The following is a 15,274-nucleotide window of genomic DNA, read 5'->3' as shown; positions in this document are numbered from 1 at the left end:
ATATTACTGTATCAGATATTACTGGCTGAAAAGAGCCAGTTAAACGTCAAAGTCCAGCCTGCTTTAAAAAAAAATAAAATAAATTAAGATGCATCTTCTATGTGTGTTTCAGCTTAGAAACGATAATGAAAAAATGTATTAAATGGTTTAAAACACTTATTTGTCTGTGGAAAGATATGTACTTACATGGCTTTAGAAAAAATAAGTCAATATTTTGCTTCATTGGATTTTGCTTTTGTGTTCTTAAAAACTTTTAAATTGATTAAATGACCAGGTTGCATCTTAAATTAAACTGAGTAATTAGTAAGTCACTTACAATCTTTTTTTGAGTTATAAAGAAAAACATTTTGAAAAAAGACCACTGTGTCCTTTCCAGTTGCTACGGACATTTTACAAATGGGATACAAAACAAGGAACTGAATAATATCCAGTTTGCTTAAATTTAAACAATAAGTTTGTGCTAACTTCATTTGTTGGTCAGGAATCAGTTGCGTGGTAAACAAAAAGAGAATATTTTCATGTTGAGAAGGCTTCTTTTGATCTCCTTTTTAATTCAGGAGATTCTAAGGCTTTCTAATATGCCTTCATATGATTGCTGAATCGAGATTTTATTTGATAAAATGCAGATTTATTTTATCTTACGTTCAGACAATAAAGAATCATTACTGGGTTTATGTCCAAATGCTAAAACCTAATCATTTTCCAAATATAACTCTCATTTGTTAAACACATTGCTTCCCCCCGACTTTTAACTTGTCAGGTTTTTTTCCCCTTTTCTGGAAGGAGTGGGTGTTTGAAACAAAATGGCAAGTTACTGCTCCCACGCTAAACAAAGCAGCAGACTGAATTCCTCAACCTCTTCAGTCAAAGGTGGCACGTTATTAAAAACATGGCACCAAAACTGATTCGTAGCTGGTATTTCAGCTACATTGCACCACCACTCATCCCTGGGCTTGCTACAGAGATCTGCAGTGGAGGGGAGGGAGGATAGGTGTGTTTTGTGTGTGCACTATACTGAGGGACGGGAGCAGTGTGGAGAAAGGGAGCTTTGTAAAGAGGGACTAGAATGTATTTGGGGATGCCTCTTAGGCTGTTTTTCCAGCTCAGTGATCACTACATGCACAGGCTGAATGTTATTTCACAACCCAGAAGAACGTTAGTTCTTGATTCACCCCTCAGGGCACAAACATCACCGGGTACGCTTGCAACGGTGCTAACGCTGTGTTAGCTGTGGAGTTCATTCCTTGAAATTGGACAAACTTAAATTCTGATGGTTTTGCCTTGTTTTTCTTGAAGTCTTCTTGTTTCTTCTTATATATACATTTAGGGGCTATTGAATTCTGTTAGGGGACCCCTTTTTTAAAATCTTGAAGCTGAGGCAATCATCCTGTAGCTGGCTGAGAGTAAGCTCTCTGAGGCTGGTTTAATTACCTTGAGTAGGTGCTGTTCTCAGCAGCTCTGCTCTCATTTCTTTTAGAGAGGAAATCTTTCAGCCTGCCTCGGTAGGAGATTCGCATGGAAAGTCGCATATTCTTGTTCTTCAGAAGTCACACAATAATATCAGTTCTTAACAGTTAAGCATATGGGGCAGGGACAAGCAAGCAACCAAATGTCTGCTGCTTAAAAGCAGTTCAAGGTAATATATTCATTTGTAATAAACTAAGAGTTTATGTGTGTCAGCTAATGCAATTAAAACTGATTAATAATAACTCATTAAGCCACACTAACGTGATTGCTTCCAGTCATGTGTGCACACCCACTCATTAATTTTCTCTAATCTGAGTAGAAAATAAACCTATCCTTTACTTACTGATGCTTGTTTCTTTTACAGCCTCGCTTAGAGCTAAATGATGATTTCTGTTGTATGAACAGTCCAGTAACAGCACAGCTGAATTGGCCTGGACTCTTCCTATTGAGTTCAGCTCTTCTCTGATTCAAAGTCCTACATCCTCTGGCTTAATCCAGCCCCTCCTTCAACACACAGACCAAACCCCCGCACTGCAGTAGCTTCTTTTCTCTTGCCATCGCCTCAGTGACTCCCAGGCAGACTACTTTCTGATATTAGAAGGAAAACCACCTATGCCAGTGAAATGCTCTAGCAAGTCCATGCTCTCTTTCTTTTTAGCACTGAATAATTCTCCGTCAGACTTAATGCAGGCCAGTTGCTCAGAGCTGTCCACCATTATTCAGTCTTGTAAATGGTTGTGCTATATTATGATAGGACTAAGGTGTTGAAGCTTCGTGGCTGTTTGGGGCAATATGATACAAGTGATTTCTTGAGTTGTTCTGTGTTTTCATATCTTACACGTCACGCTGACATCTTTCTGTGATAGCCCTCTACATCAGTACCTTCGTGATTTCCTCAGGCAGATTACCCACATCAGGTGTGTGTGTACAGTCTCTTTGGAAAACATGTAAGCTTTCTGATCAAGGAAGTAGCTGGGTCTGACACAAGAGGCCTTGATCTTCCTTGAACTCTTCCAAAGGTGCTACGATACTCTAGAGAGAGAGTAAAGAGAGAGATAAAAGAAGCCTGATAGTGTTGCTATAGCATATTATACGGAATGGGGAAAAATAGTAATACTTCCCACTCTTTGAGTTGGTTAGCTGATTCTGATTCCAGCCCGTCCAGCAATCCTGAATGAAGTTTCTGGATTCAATAGGTCTTCGTTCACATCATGATCACTGAGATGTAGTTACCTGACCTTATCACCCATCAAAGTCTCTTGTTTTTAGTCTTCTCAAAAGCACAGGTCCTGTGATATAATGCTGGTGATGCACAATCAGGTACACAGCTATCCAGATAATACTTCCTGATACTGACTGGATCAAATCTCAGAATACTGATTTAAAAACATCTTGGTATTGACTGTTCCTTTACAGTCCTTTAGTCTGTAATGGGTATGATCATTCTATGTTTCCAAGTCCTGAGAGAGCTCCTCACCTTGGGTGTTACTGCAGTTCAATTGGAATTAAAATTGTAATTAGGTTTAATTAGGGTAACCTTACACTGATGACTTCAACAGACTCCATAGAATAATAGAATCATAGAATGGTTCAGGTTGGAAGGGACCTTAAAGACCATCTAGTTCCAACCCCCCTGCCATGGGCAGGGACACCTCCCACTAGACCAGGTTGCTCAAAGCCCCATCCAGCCTGGCCTTAAACACTTCCAGGGATGGGGCATCCACAACTTCTCTGGGAAACCCCTTCCAGTGCCACACCACCCTCACAGTAAAGGATTTCTTCCTGATATCTAATCTAAATCTCCCCTCTTTCAGTTTAAAACCATTACTTCTCGTCCCATTTCTACACTCCCTGACAAAGAGTCCCTCCTCATCTCTCTTGTAGGCCCCCTTTAGGTATTGGAAGGCCACTATGAGGTCTCCCTGGAGCCTTCTCTGCTCCAGGCTGAACAACCCCAACTCACTCAGCCTGTCCTCATAGGAGAGGTGTTCCAGTCCTCTGATCATCTTCGTGGCCCTCCGCTGGACTCATTCCAACAGGTCCATGTCCTTCCTGTGCCAAGGACTCCATAGCTGGACACAGTACTCCAGGTGGGGTCTCACCAGAGTGGAGTAAAAGGGCAGAATCACCTCCCTCAACCTGCTGGCCATATTTCTTTTGATGCAGCCCAGGATGCAGTTGGCTTTCTGGGCTGCCAGTGTGCACTTTGCTGCCTCATGCTGAGCTTCTCATCCACCAACACCCTCAAGCCCTTCTCCTCAGGGTTGATCTCAATCCATTCTCTGCCCAGCCTGTATTTGTGCTTGGGATTGCCATGATCCAGGTGCAGGACCCTGCACTTGTCCTGGTTGAACTTCATGAGGTTCACACGGACCAGTATTCAGACCATTACTCTGAGTAATCAAAGGCTTCTTTCAAATCTAATAAAGTGTATCTTCAGGAACTGAGGTGCTAAAAAGGTGGTATGAAAAAACAAAGTACTTCCTTGTACAAAATATCAATTATACCTGGTAACCTGCAGGTACATTAGTACATGGCATATCTTGGTGTGTATAAGCCATGTGTAATAATCCACATTTGTTTTGAGCTTTCTTTTGGCTCTTTGATCATAAGGTGGCCAAGTATTGTTTTCTTCATCAACATACCACAGTGGAGTAATTTGACTCGTGCTCCATATGAAGTTAATTGAGGTGTTTGGAAAAACATATATCTGCAGTATTTGCTAGTGATATTTATGTTGGAGAAATGTTTTTTCCCTTTGGTGTGTCTTCCTAAGTCTAACTTGCTTAGTTAGATAGTCCAAGGAGAACTACAATAACCAGCCTTTCTTTTGGCTGGGATAGTGGACTTCTCAGGGACTGTGGCTTTTCTGAGCCAATCCTCTTCCTTTTGGTTAAGATGAATTGAAATTAAGTAGATTGAACTCTCCAGAAGTCCCAGTATTACAGCAATACTTTTGACTAATTAGGGCAAACTCTGTTGCAGTATTAGAAAGAAGTATCAGGAGGACAGAACTGCACGGTATTATAGAAAAATGTCATGTTCAGAAAGACTTAGACAATAGCTGACAAGAGTCTGCTTCATTCAGGGTCTAATTTCTGTCTACTGTGTGATAGAACAAGTGGTTTCAAGTAGCTCTTCTTAAAAATCCTTTAAGGTACATGTTCCCAGAAATAAAGAAAAGCTCTGGGAAAAACAACCCCCTCCTCTGTAGCTCATGACTCCATCAACAAGTTCAATTGCTTGCTCTCTCAAACTTAAATCGCAACCTGCTTACAGTGTCACAGTCTCTAGCCCCTGGCTTAGATGCCTGAGCATCCCTCAAATGGCGCTGAGCCTTTCAATGAGATGCAAATCATTGACAACCACTGACTGCCTGGGAAAAGCTGTAAGCCAGTTTCTGTCCCACGACATAATGTAGGCACAACATTCAGAGGTGTCTCTTACCCCCAGCCAGCCTTAGCTTTTTGGAACCAGGCCTAAGCTGTCTCATATTAGGACTAGAAAATTGTTTTCAAAGTCTTTAGAAATTGAGATGACACGACTTAAGCACTATTCCTGCAGAATAAACTAACTTGGAGCTCTGTGATTTCTGTCTCTGCAAAATCAGTACTACAAACCAGCCCATTTGGATTCTCCAAATGCAGATGATAATAAAGTGCAAGTTGCTGCACTGGAGCAGCCAGCCACCCCTCCTGCTCACTGTCCTTAGAGAACAGCTTCTGCCACCTAGTATCATTACATCACGTTTCCATTACTCTGTTAGAGTGCAATCTAGAATCAGATTTCATCCCTGCTAAAATCTGAATCTGAGCAACACAGATATTTTCAGCATAACTAATTCATATGTTTCTTGTGTGTTTATTTGGCTTCACCTATAAAATGTTATTGGGGCAGAAAAAATATTCCTAGGAGTGAGGGTAAACCATCACCTCACTCTCTGTTCTCCATTTGTGGTTTTGCACATGGTATATTTGTGTTCCAGCATATGTGCAAGCAAAACACGAATGTCTCATCTAAGCTGTATTTATAGCATGTTATTGAACAGTAAGTCTGAATCAGCCTTGTATACAGAAATAAGTGGATGTCATGTTTAATCCAAATTTAGATGTTTACACTGAAAAAGGAGGCTGCAATAGATTTTCTGGTTCAAGAAGACGACTTCCATGGTCGTCTTCTTTCCCATTTTGTAAGTTGTGTGTAGAAAGTATGAATTTTCCCTTGCTTTTATTTGCTATGTTTCTATATTAAAAGAAAAAAAAATATTAAAAAATGCCCCAAAACAACTCCGTAAAAATTGAGACAATGCTTGTGACAATGTGACAAAAGCCTTAGTTCTTGCTGCGGACCACAGTGCAGGGATTCCAGACAGCCACTGTCCCCTAGGGCTTTTCCAAAGTCTGTTGGCAGCCTTATTCTTTCAAATAAGCTATATCCCAAGTTTGTAACCAGAGAATCCAACACAGACTATGCCAGCTGGATTTAAAGCCTGGCTGGAATCCTCAGCCAATACTTATCCTGGCGAGATAAGTGAATTTTTCATTCAAATGGAGGAGTGTGGCAAACTGGTATGATCATGCTTTAAACTGATACAAAGTGTCAAGATTCTTTCCAAAAATCTTACAATTTATGCTATAACAATTGTATCAATATTGACAAGGAATTTTATTTTGACCACATCTTGTCTATGAAAGGGTATGTGTCAAATTGGTGTAAATACATTTTGTACAGTTCCCCCCTCTATTTAGACAGAGCTTTTATTTATCCTGTTTATGTCTCACATCTGCAATATGTGTCCTCAAGATCACTCACTTGGTACTCTTCACGTGTGTCTAGAAAGTCTTAATCTGAGTTTAGTATGGCCTTTACCAACATAAACCTTATTGAGGACCTTCCTTGCAAAGCTCCGCACTGGCAAGTGCAGACTCTAGTGATCTTCTAATGGTCTTTGAGGTCTGGAACCCACTTCTCCTTAATGGTTACCTTGACTTTTTTCTACATGCATTAAAAAAACCCCTCTCTTTTTTAACTGTATGCTAGCAGGTCTGCAAAATGTCTCTCCAGCTCCTCCTCTTATTAAATGATTATATTAAATTATCCCAACTTAATTAAGAAATAAAGGTTATGCAGTCATTCTGTCTATCCTTGCGTTAATCTTCCTGCCTGCCTCTCTGTCTGTACATGCATGCATCTCTAAGTTCCTTTTTAGTGGGGGAGAAGTTAATTACTGTCCTGTAATTGGGATAGAAGAGACAAATTAATGCCAATCTTGAGGAAAGGAAGCAAAATTTTTATCCTTTTTATTTGGCAACAATCAGCTGAACATGTTCATCTAACTTCTGATTTTATCTCTTCTCCATGGAGGGGACCATCATAGGTTATATGCGGTGAGTTCAAGTATGTCCCATAGGAAAGGTTAGGAACGAAAACCCAGAAAATTTGCAGAAGGCCAGGCTTCATTGCTTTAACACGTTAAATAACTTGCAATGCATTATATAATCTTTGATCTGCTAATGGCAATTTGACACGTTTTACGTAGCAGCAATTCATCTGACGTGGCCTGTTGTGTGCTCTAGCAGTCCTTTTTGGTGGTGGTGGATTTGATCATTTTAAATTTTGAGTCCATGTGAAAATTATTCTGCTTTCAAATCTGTCTTTCCTTTGAAAAATGAAGATATGAACAAGTATGCCAGGCATTCTAGTTAACAGAGTCTAACACCGATGTGAACAATTTCTTCTAACCTTAAAGGTTAACAGCTCGGTCTATATTTAGAAGCTTGTGATATATGGCACAGGGTTTACACTCTCTCTTGCTGCTTCTGTATATAGATGTGTGGTACTATCCTGTCCAGAATCCAGACAGAATCATCTATCAGCTTCCATATCATCTGAAAAGAAAACAGCAGGACACTCATACATTGTAGTGTTTACTACACCGCAGTACACTGTGGATCGATGGCACTTTGACTGAATCATATGTTCTTGCTCTTCTGTACAAAAAATAACACAGCTGCTTTGGACATTGCTCCCTTTTTGAGCACTCTCACCTTTTCCAAATTTCCTGACCCAGTGTGGATTAAAGATTACTCACCACACTAGGCAATTGCTTTTCTGTCCAAGTGGGTCTGGTGCATGCTAAACTGCTTTGCGAAAGCTGTGGACATCTACACTTTCAGTATCACACTTTCACCAGTATAATGATAATTTCTGTAATTGTTGCTCTTGACACAAGGGGCATTTGAAAAGTGAAAACTAAATCCTGGGTTGATTTCGGTGCATTAAATTAATATTTAATAGTGCCTTCTTTAAAAAATAAGCTACAATATTTTATCAGTGCTCTCCAATGAAATGCAGTCCAGCAAGAGCTCAAGTAGAATGAAGCTTGGAAACTCAAAGAGCGGGGTCATGCTATTTTATAGAAAAGAAAAAAAAAAGCCCTCCAGGGCAGAACGCCCAGAAACATGTTCTTGTACTCTTGGAAGTGCCTCAGCATTCAAGGAGTGGCAAAAAGGGCACTGAAAGGAAATAAGAGCAAGAAAGTACCACCACCAGTAAGGAAGCCCACCAGAGATGGTGAGAAGGAGGACCATCCTATTTTCATAGTTTTCACAATCTGCACTATGTTGTAGCAGTTGCTTGGGAATTTGAAGCACTGATGCATATTTTGTGCCTTTGTGTCATGTGTTGGGCATTCAGAGTGTTTGCCACTGACAGATGTTTGTGACGCTAGAAAGCACTAGCTCTACTCTACCTGGCTTATTTACAGGTAGAAACAATTTAATATTTTTGTTCTTTGTCCAGTTCTGCTGCTACTTGCAAAAATTTTCATCTCCAGGATTCTGCCCCTTATCATTCCCAAGTGTGGGAATTAGACTAGATCAGTAAAAATGGGTTTATGTATTTATTTTAGGCACAGTTCTTTGCAGAATTTGATCACTTACAAAAGACCCACACGCATTTCTAAGAATTTGCTCAAGCCTTTGTTTGCTTTTTGCCTAAACAACCTGAGTAACAAAGTGGGCAGGTGTGAGGAAGACTGGCAAATAATTTACTTGAGGCTTTAGGCTCTACCATCTTTGCAGAAGTCATTCAGATGACTAATGCAGGGTTCCTTGCTCTACACAGCTGTGCCTCTTTAAAGTGTCAGAAAAGAAAACGGAGTAGCTATATGCAAATAGTAGAAATATTCTTTATAAAAGAGAAGAAATGAACAGATTTTAGAGGAACAGGTAAGCCAGCTGCCACACAGCAGATAATACCATTTCACAGAATTTGAAGACAAAGAGCATAATTTTTCTGGAAGTGAGGTAGTGTATATACTCACACTACATCTGTGTAAGTGGAGATCAGGGGAGAAAAGGCTTATCTTCTGCTGAAGCCTTTGTTTAGCTGTGTAACTCATTAAGCAATCCTGATCAGAAATTACAGTCTGGGACATTTCCTGAAGTTTTCATGACCCAATGAAAACATGAAGAGGTATTTAACCCAGCTGGTCATTAAATCCCCTGTTAATGTCCTGGACTGATTCATCATGTCTATAATAACTGATTTGATTTGGCTTTATTGAGTGATTAATGCCTCTGAGCTCTCCCCATGGTACCATGTTTCTTCTGGTTTGGTGTGAGGATCAGACTTACACGCTTTCCAGCCAGGCTGGGACTGTGGTTTCACCTGAAGCAACACCTTATTCCAACCACTCCTGCAAAGACCGTGTTAAAAGTGCAGACATCTTCCACAGGGTCTGTAAAAATCCATTCATTTATTTCAACTAAAAGAAACAAAAGAGATGGTAGTAAAAGCAGCTACACGGATATTAAGTATTATAATTTTGAATATTGGGGAGTTTTGTTTCATCTTTACAGGCTCTGTGGTTGTGCTTACTGCTTTTTATTAAGTTCTCGCAATACCTGCAAAAACATTACTCTCTTGTGGACAGTATAGAAATTATAAGAATGATGTTATAGCAACTCAAGCACAAATCAAATTTCTCCATTTATCAGAAAGCCTTTTTCTCATTAGACTTTCATGGACTTGAAATCCTTTGTTAAATACTCATATTTTATGCTTAAACTTAAATAACATTAAAATAGCACCAAACTAGTGGTAATTTCTGCTGAAAGCTGCAACTTCTAACTTATCACAATAAATTCACTGCAGGAAAATACAGGAAAATTAAAAATGGAGTCATATTGTATTTTTTGTCTTTGAAAAATTTCTCTTCATCTTAATTGCTGCCATATACCAGATACAATCAATGAAAGCTCCAAGTTTTTCCTATCCCTGTGGTCTCCTGGAGAGGTCTGACTCCATATCCTTAGCGCTACAGATGCTACTCTTAAGCTCAACAGCCCTTCAGCCTACTTCTATTTACAAGACTGTGTTTTTTGGAATCCGTTTCAAGTGGCAGCTTTCAGTGCTGAAGCAAAGGAACCCCTCTTTCCCTTCCTCCCTTCATCCCCACAGTGCGTCATCCCGGCACCTTGCCCATACGTCACCCCGTGGCGTGGGTGAGGTTGCCACAGCAACCGCACACACGCGGTCACACCCCCTATAGCTACCGAGGTGTGAGTCAGTTTGAAAGTTTTACCAGGTTTTCATTCGTCTGCGATGCGCTGCCCAGCCATCTGCAGTTACTCGCCTGTCCAGCGCTCACAAACCTGCTGGTAACCCTTAATGGGGTCGCTTTCGGTATTTGCGCCTTCATCCTTTGGGATGAAATCTCTGCAGATGAGTGCTGGGTGGTGGGCCACCTGCCCAACCTGCAGCGCAGAAATGGGCTGGTTCATCAGCTGTCCCATAGACAGGCCAGGCAGTTGGGCAATAACTGAGTTGATATTTACTTTTCAAAGGATGTGTAAAGCAGCGGTAGTGAGTAACTGCTGAAGAATAAAACCGGAGTTACCAACAGTGCATTGTAAAACCTGATTTTCTTTCTGTTAAAGCTGTGAGATAAGTTTTGAGTCATACCTAACTTACAACTCTGCTCATTTTTTCAGACATGGAGATGACTTGATTGTGACACCATTTGCTCAGGTAGGCACAATTTTGCCATATTTCTCACATGATATTGCAAATTAAAGGCCAAATGGCCAAACCAGTTGTTTTCTGTTGTTAATATTATGTAAGGTATATTGCTTGAAACAGGAAAAAACTGTCTAAACAGAAAGTCATAAACCTCCCACTCTGTTATCTATATCTCTCTTTTTTAATGCTTGTTGATTGTCTGAAAAGTTGAAGTGCAACACCACCTTTGACTGATCTCTTTTCAAATACTGTAGCAGACAGTCATGATGAAGACAAATGTATACTCTCTGTTATTTTCCTGTTTTTTTTTAATTACAATTTCTCCTTTTGAACATTTTTATGCATTCAATACAAGGGAATTTTTAGATGCAAGATAAGTTTTAACCAGAATACTTATGTTCCTTTACAAACCCTTCTATATTTGTTTGATTTTTTAAATTCAGATTCTGTTTTATAAAATATCAGCTCAAAATTCTATATAATTTAGACTGAAACTCCACAATTTTTAGCAATAGAGCTGTCTTGTCATGTATGAAAAATTAACATTGATATTCCTTGAAGTCATGATGATAGGTTTTACCCTGTAATAGATCGGAATGAAAGTTAATTCAGTGTAACTACAGGGGGGGAAATAAATTTTGAACTCATATGGTATTGAAGGTGAATGGAAAGAGAAAGATTGAGTCACACAGCAGACTCAAATAAAAAGAAACTATCCAACCAGTCTGAATATGCAAGATGCTTTGGTCTAATGATCAGCTGTTAGAATAATTAATATTCATTTAATATGTTATATATTTTATTATATTGTAAACAGATATGGCGTTTATAAGACACTGGCTGATCAAATCCTTAATATGAAGAAACTTCATCTTTTATTAGCAGATAAAAGATTAAGCCAGGGCATTTCCAAGAATACTTTAAGATCTCCAAAATGGTAAATATACTTCAACAATAATGGAAGAGAAGAAATTACAGGAAAAACAAGAGGAAAAAAAAAAGTAAAACCACTTCTGGTTTTAGTCCCTCAGGAAACATAAAAACCCTAACTCCTGAGCACAGAAAAAATACAAATTGTATGGTGGTCAAGCAATCCAATAATATTTACCATAGTTGAGTTCATGTACTTTGTCATCTGAATTTTAATTACAAATTGTGCCACATAGATAAGACAGGTTATAATATCCCTAGAAAAATGGAAATTATTACACACCATCTATGGATACATTTTTCCCAGGACAAAACACCTCATTTGTTTTAAGGGCAGTTCCATATTCTTGTTGGCATTGGTGGATGTGCTTCAGTAATTAGGGCAGGAGCAGTTGGATGTTATTGCTACTTGCAACAAGGTGCCGTAATAGTTTATTTGAGAGCTTTTAGTATTTCAGTGCAAACTCCTGTTAGCAGTGGTTCAAATCAACCTGTTTTAGTTTGCATTGAACAGGAGAAAGAATAGTCACAGGGTGAGTTATCCCGTGTCCCATTCCCTGACACGGGGAATTGAGATGCAGTTGATAGAGTGTGCCTAACAGAGGGGAAGTAACATCTGATTAGACTCTTAGGAAAAACATAGCCCTATTTAAAAGTGATTTGAATATGCAAATCCCATGCTCACAGACAGCATCTGCAGCTAAGCACAGGGCCCGCCCCTCTGAGTTACGTTAGCAGTATTAGGTCCTCACTCAGGAATTCAGAAATTGGATCCCATGTGCCAGTGCAATGTCTACACATCATACAAACCATCCTTTTAATATCTTCCTAGATCAGTATTTCATCATGTAGATGCTTTTTTTTGTGTTGCAAACAGACAAAGCACTTTATTAATCCATTTGGGGCTTCATGGTGGTGGTAGATCATGGCATATGGAGCACATCTTCCAGTTATTTCAAACTACCCATATTTTCTTCAACTGATCAGGAGGCTTGTTTCATCTGAACATGGGCCTCCTGGTGATAATAGTTCCAATTTTAGCATTTCAGTTTCTATTCAGCACATCACCATGGTAGTGTGGATGCATTTGTTAACTGGAGGCAGGGTGGCATGCTGTGTCCCCCATGTAGAATCCAGCCCACAGGACAAAATAATTCCCTATTTTTACCAGAATGGAACTTTGTAAGCTAAAACTAAAAAAATCTATCACAAGGATATTATTAATTACACTTCCCTATATTGTAATATGCTGCAACTGTTGTAACTTAATTATTTGTAGAACTTTGTTTTTAAAAATAAAATTGAGTGATTTGAAATTTAAGGTCCAATTCTGTAGGTTTTTAATCACCAAAAAATTAGTTCACTTGCTACTGTTTGTATGTAACTTGATGTTGAAAATAATATTATTTACTTAAGGACTAAACATAAAGAGGTTTGCAGGCATCTGGTTGCTTTTTGCTCACAAATTTAACTCTAGAAACATTAAGCAAAGTGAAACCTCTGTGGACAGAGAAATTGTCACTTAAAGCAAATGATAATGAAAAATTGAAATATTTTTTGTACTTATAATAGACTTATAAATATTAATATTTTTATACAGCAAATCAAGTTGTTTAGCTCCACTGTATCCAATGGCCAGAGTTTTTGTTGTCGCTTTTACATTCATTGCTATGTATGTGAGGACATCTTGCACTCGCAGAAACTGCTCAAAATACGTGCACCTATGCTAAACCAGCTGGGATGCTGGGCAGATGCTGGAGGTTTCACCCGTGGACATACAAAACAGTTACCCCACCTGCCAGTAGACCAAACAGAAGGACATACAAACCAAACGGTCAAGTCTCTGCTTTCTGAAAAAGGAGAGATTCATAATACCTCAGAAAGCTGAAAAAAAGGGTCAATGTGCACAGCGAGGAGCATGGCAGAGATACTCCCTCACAACTCTGTACAGACCCAAGCGTGGGTCCAGAAAAACTCATTAGCCTCCACTCCTAACTGGCCCTGAGCAACCTTGCAGCACTGCACACTTCTTTCCCCAGCACCGCAGGTGCTAAGCACCCTGTTATTTCAGAGCCATGTCTTCATGATGTATTCTCAGATCCATGTAGGTTCACGTTTTCACGTGGCTTCGCACCCAGCCTACTAACCATCCTGAAACTCAGCGCTGTGCAGCAGGTAGAGAGTCATTCGTCGCCATCCAGCAGAGGCAGAGCTTATAGGCACGGCCGTACCTGAGATCAGTCACTGAGTCACTTACCTACCCTGGTACACGCTTCCAGTTCTCAGTACACCTGGATATACAGTCAGTTTGAGTTCAACAGGGCTTACTGAGTAGGAACTTGCAGACAGGAAAAACAACTACATTTTTTCAAGGCCTGAGACAGCTCTGGGAGCCACACAGATATGTTTCTCTGGTAATACTAGCACATACAAGCTGTCTCAGCATCCTGGCACACACACCCCGAACCCAGGTAGGTTGACCAAAGAGAACTGAAAATGGACGGCAGTCACTAAAATGTGTGTCTCACCTTAACAGGCCCAACTTTTTTCTTTTTATGCTTTCCATCTTCTCCTTCCATCTTCAACTCATTCTTTCCTTTTACAATATTTTCATACTTCAGCAGTTTTTCTTTGTATTTTGTGTATTTATTTTTGAACTTCTGAACTCCAAGATCTTCTTTCCCCTTCTGCTCAGTGCATGACTGACTTCCACCTGTGTATATCCAACATCTAAATACAACGTTTGTTAGTGTCACTGTACCCTGGTCATGCAAATTTGATGGCATATATAATTATTTTTATTCCATGCTGAATATAAAATATGTGAGTTTGCCTCCTGATCTTTGGAAAGGAAAAGATAATGAAATTAATACTGTCTAATTAGGCAACAAATGTATTTTTATTTTTATTATCTTAACTCATTTGGTAATTACCCACAATAGCTTGAACACTGCCAGTCATTATTATCTCCTGAATATTTTCTGTCTGTTACAAGCTTTCACTAAATCCTTCTTTTATCTGCAGCCTCCTACCCCATGTAAAATTTAAGGGGCTATGAAAAGAGGGTTGTATCCTCCTCAACTCAAGACCTCTGGAACCCAAATTCCCATTCCCTTTGTTATTCCCAGGACAGGTTCTCCAGGGAACCAGCCCAGTCTGGGCTGAGAAACAACAATGGGCAACTTCTGCAAAAACACACCAGTGGTTAGCATTGCTGCCTCCTCTCCTTCCCAGTGTGGTTCCAATCAACTCCTCTCTGACATCAGCCTCTCCCTAGTCAGAGGGGTGCATCTTATTATCCTTATGTGGTGCAAAATTTATTGCATTTAACCAACTGCCTTCAGAAAAGAGTGTCCATGCCACTTATAACAGGTAGACACTCCTCTGCTGCCTCTGCAAGCTGCTGCTTCTCATGAAATCAAGTCCTGAAAGGAAGGACTTCATTTATGTCACCTTTCCTAATGTGCAAAGCTTGTAAGAGCCTGCAGATATTTCCCACCTGCTCAGGTTGTACCTTCCTCTTACTCTGCCTCCTGCACTGTCCCCAAAACAACTGCACCCCTTAAAGGAGCCAGTTTTATTTTTCCTGGCAGTCTAGACAATCTCATTCCCTTTGTCCTTTGAGGTTTGTGGGGGCTGAACTGCAAATGGAAAATTCTGTAATCATTTCTTATGCATGAAGTATTAGGCTTGAATGGGCTATTATCTTTCAAACATGAATGCTTTTACGGTCATTTTAGAGAACTAAGTAGTATTCTGTGAAAAACTTTCCTCCTCTTCAAGTAAGTCTGTCTTTAAACAAATAATGAGTTGTTTATGGGGAAAAAAAAAAAGAAATAAACTATTGCCCTCA

At 39.6% G+C, this 15,274-nt stretch overlaps 1 protein-coding gene across 1 annotated transcript in view; it reads left to right on the top strand.

Moving 5' to 3' along the window:
* PDE4D (phosphodiesterase 4D) overlaps positions 1-15,274 on the top strand; it is a 409,381-nt gene that overhangs the window by 286,740 nt on the left and 107,367 nt on the right. The window contains exon 3 of the mRNA XM_074166434.1: positions 10,464-10,500. Within this exon, the coding sequence (XP_074022535.1) occupies positions 10,464-10,500 (37 nt within the window). The remainder of the gene's footprint in view (positions 1-10,463; positions 10,501-15,274) is intronic.

Source organism: Numenius arquata, chromosome Z, assembly GCF_964106895.1.
Source record: "Numenius arquata chromosome Z, bNumArq3.hap1.1, whole genome shotgun sequence".
Lineage (NCBI taxonomy): Eukaryota > Metazoa > Chordata > Aves > Charadriiformes > Scolopacidae > Numenius > Numenius arquata.
Note: the sequence above shows the minus strand (reverse complement) of the source record. Positions and strands in the feature narration are given on the sequence as shown.